This window comes from Palaemon carinicauda, chromosome 11, assembly GCF_036898095.1.
Source record: "Palaemon carinicauda isolate YSFRI2023 chromosome 11, ASM3689809v2, whole genome shotgun sequence".
NCBI lineage: Eukaryota > Metazoa > Arthropoda > Malacostraca > Decapoda > Palaemonidae > Palaemon > Palaemon carinicauda.
In genome coordinates this window covers 74,819,740-74,822,762 of record NC_090735.1, presented here as the reverse complement: position 1 = coordinate 74,822,762, position 3,023 = coordinate 74,819,740, and the positions used below count along the sequence as shown (strand labels likewise).

General features: G+C 40.0%; 1 protein-coding gene across 1 annotated transcript in view; it reads right to left on the bottom strand.

Annotated features, from left to right (window-relative positions):
* Positions 1-461: 461 nt before the first annotated feature.
* LOC137649710 (uncharacterized) overlaps positions 462-3,023 on the bottom strand; it is a 24,717-nt gene continuing 22,155 nt past the window's right edge. The window contains exon 2 of the mRNA XM_068382670.1: positions 462-3,023. This exon is cut by the window's right edge and continues 516 nt beyond it. Coding sequence (XP_068238771.1) covers positions 1,368-3,023 — 1,656 coding nt within the window. The 3' untranslated portion in view covers positions 462-1,367.

The window sequence follows — 3,023 nt, the reverse complement described above, 5'->3', positions numbered from 1 at the left end:
TATTATGCTCAGAGACTTTGCTTTCTCAGAGGAGGCACTCATCTGAGTTCCTTATTACATGCTTTAAGACACCAATCATTTTGAGTCCCCTGCTTTTCATGAGTCCTGCTATGAATGTGGATGTCAGGTGACGCCAGAGATATAAAATAAACAAATTAGCAATATATATATATATATATATATATATATATATATATATATACATACACACACACACACACACACACATATATATATATATATATATATATATATATATATATATATATATATATATATATATATGAACATTCTTCATTGAATGTGAATCACATGTAACTAAAAGAAACTTTGAGAAATGGAATGAAATTTTGTTGCGTGGAATTCCATTCCAGGATAAAAGGATATAAAATAACCAACAACCATAATCTTTTCATATATATTTATTTCAAAATAGAAGATGAAAATTACTTAAACGCTACTCGACTAGACACAAAATGCCACTACAATTGCTCACATTTTGTGTATCTCACATATGGTGTTACTGTATCTACCACCTATTATAATAATCCCAAGGTTGCTCATCCGATATCACTGCCGTGAAGGCTCTGGACATGCGCGGGACCCTGGATGGATGGGTCAGGGAAGCAGAGGAAGGATGGTTGGACTCTGTGAGAGACAGAGATGACAGAGAGCTTTCTATTTGAGTCAATCTAGAACTCCAAGCTAAATGCAAAAATAGATATTGTCTGATTTGAATATTTGAAATAATTGATTGTAACTTTATAGTTTAGACAGGTTTGGACTTGGCTTGTGTTTGTGACAGAGTTAAGAGAACATATTTCTTGAGCTTTTGAGGAGGTAAATCACTATTATTCCAGCTTTAAAGAGCAAATACGGATAAAGAGAATCATTATTTATTCTAATTCTCATGACGTAGGTCTATGTGCAAGAGGAATGTTGATACCTGATTGGAGTGTCACCATAAATTAACACTTTTTCTAAATTTTTAAATGCTTAATATAAGAACACAAAAGGTTTTGACAAAGGTAATTAACTTGTTAAGATTTGAGAGACATATATCTATGATTCCTAAAAATTCACCTTCAGTTGCGAGTCACTTTTTTTTTCGCTCATCCCAAACATGTTTATTTCTGCCATGTATTACTAAAGATAATGCTCTATTACCATAAAGACTGGTCATACATCCAGTACTTCTTCCCTGTCTCCACCTGTAAATATTCTAATGTTACAAAAGGATTTAAGTAGCCATGTATGTCCATTAGGTCACCTCGGTGCACAAGCATTGTTCTGTAATTACTGGCGAGGCATTGCCTTCTCAATGCGTAAGAGTAGGCCTAGGAATTGAGAGAAGAGTTTGTCTTGTGTTATCTTACTTTCTTTGCTTTAAGGCCAGTGATGGCCCTGATGTTATCTTCGGCAGCAGACTGAGCAGCAGACGTGAAATCTCTTAAGGCTGAGCCAACCGTACCTACCGTACCACTCACTAGCTCTCGGACATTCTCACCCTTTGCTATTAAGGAATTTAATAGTCCTACCTTTAGGTCATTGAAAAATCTACCAAATACATTTGCAGTGTTACCAACTTTTTCAAAAGTGTCTCCAACAGATGTATTGATGTATCTTCCCAAGTTGGTCACGACTCCCACCAGTAACTTGGCCAGTGCATCTTTCTTCTGAAGCAAAGACCTGTATGTATTTTGGCCAATAGCTCCAACAGTACGGCCTGTTTGTTGAAGGTTGTTGATAAATTGCCGGACCTTCTCATTAGCTTGGAATCTAACTTCGTCTTGAGCAAGCCGTATGCCCGCAGAGGTTTCTCTGGCAAGATCGTCCAAACCTGAAGAAGCGACCTGGACTAGATCACCGATAGCATCCTCTCCCAAGCCAATTGCGCTAAGGTCCAGTCCAGGTAGACCACCCTGATTCCCACCTCCTAGCAACCCAAATGAAAGGGGTGCCAACAATTCTTTCAGTGGATTAGACTGAGAATTGCTGTCAAAGGTTCCCAATGTGAATATATTGAATAATTTCTTGATGGGACCAGCACCTAATGCCAGGATGTCTCCAATTGGGTTAGAGCCTCTGTGATTCGAGTGGTGTTGTCTTTTGGGCCCTGGTAGGAAGGGGGACAACAAATCGATTGGGGGGCTGTGTCGGTTGTTGAAGATTTTCTGGTTTCCTTCACCGAGGGTTCTATCGGACAAGCTATCCAGCACGTCATCATGAATCTTGACATCAAAATTAGTGGAAGAAGAAAGAGATGGATGATTGGCTGCTTGAGGTTTGTCTCCTACAAACTGGATGGTCGAGTCTCCTCCAAACTGGTTGAACTCTCCTCTGCCAAACTGGGATGGGGCACTTCCCCCAAACTGAGTAGAGCCACTACCTCCAAAGTGATCTAAGTCACTTTCTCCAAACTGGGTTAAGTCACTTATTTCAAATTGGGTTGAGTCACTTTTTCCAAACTGGGTTAAGTCACTTATTTCAAATTGGGTTGAGTCACTTTTTCCAAACTGGGTTGAGTCACTTCCTCCAAACTTATCCAAGCCAATTCCCCTAAACTGATCTAAGCCACCTCCTCCAAACTGGGTTGATTCACTTCCTCCAAATTGGGTTGAGTCACTTTCTCCAAACCTGGTTGAGTCAGTTCCTCCAAATGGGGTTGAACCACTTCCTCCAAGCTGATCTAAGCCACTTCCTCCAAATTGGGTTGAGTCACTTCCTCCAAACTGAGTTGAGCCCCTGCCTCCGAACTGGTCTATACCACTTCTACCAAATTGGTCTGAGTCACTTCCCCCAAACTGAGCTGAGCCACTGCCTCCAAATTGATCTAAGCCACTTCCTCCTAAATTCTTTGAGTCACTTCCTCCAAACTGGTCTAAGCCACTTCCTCCAGATTTATTTTCAATGCCAAGATTAGTTGACACACTTCCTCCAAATTGTCCAAAATCTTCTCCACCACCAAGCTTGGATGAAGAAACATCTACCAAGGTCAAAGAATCTAGGTTGGGTACTTTATT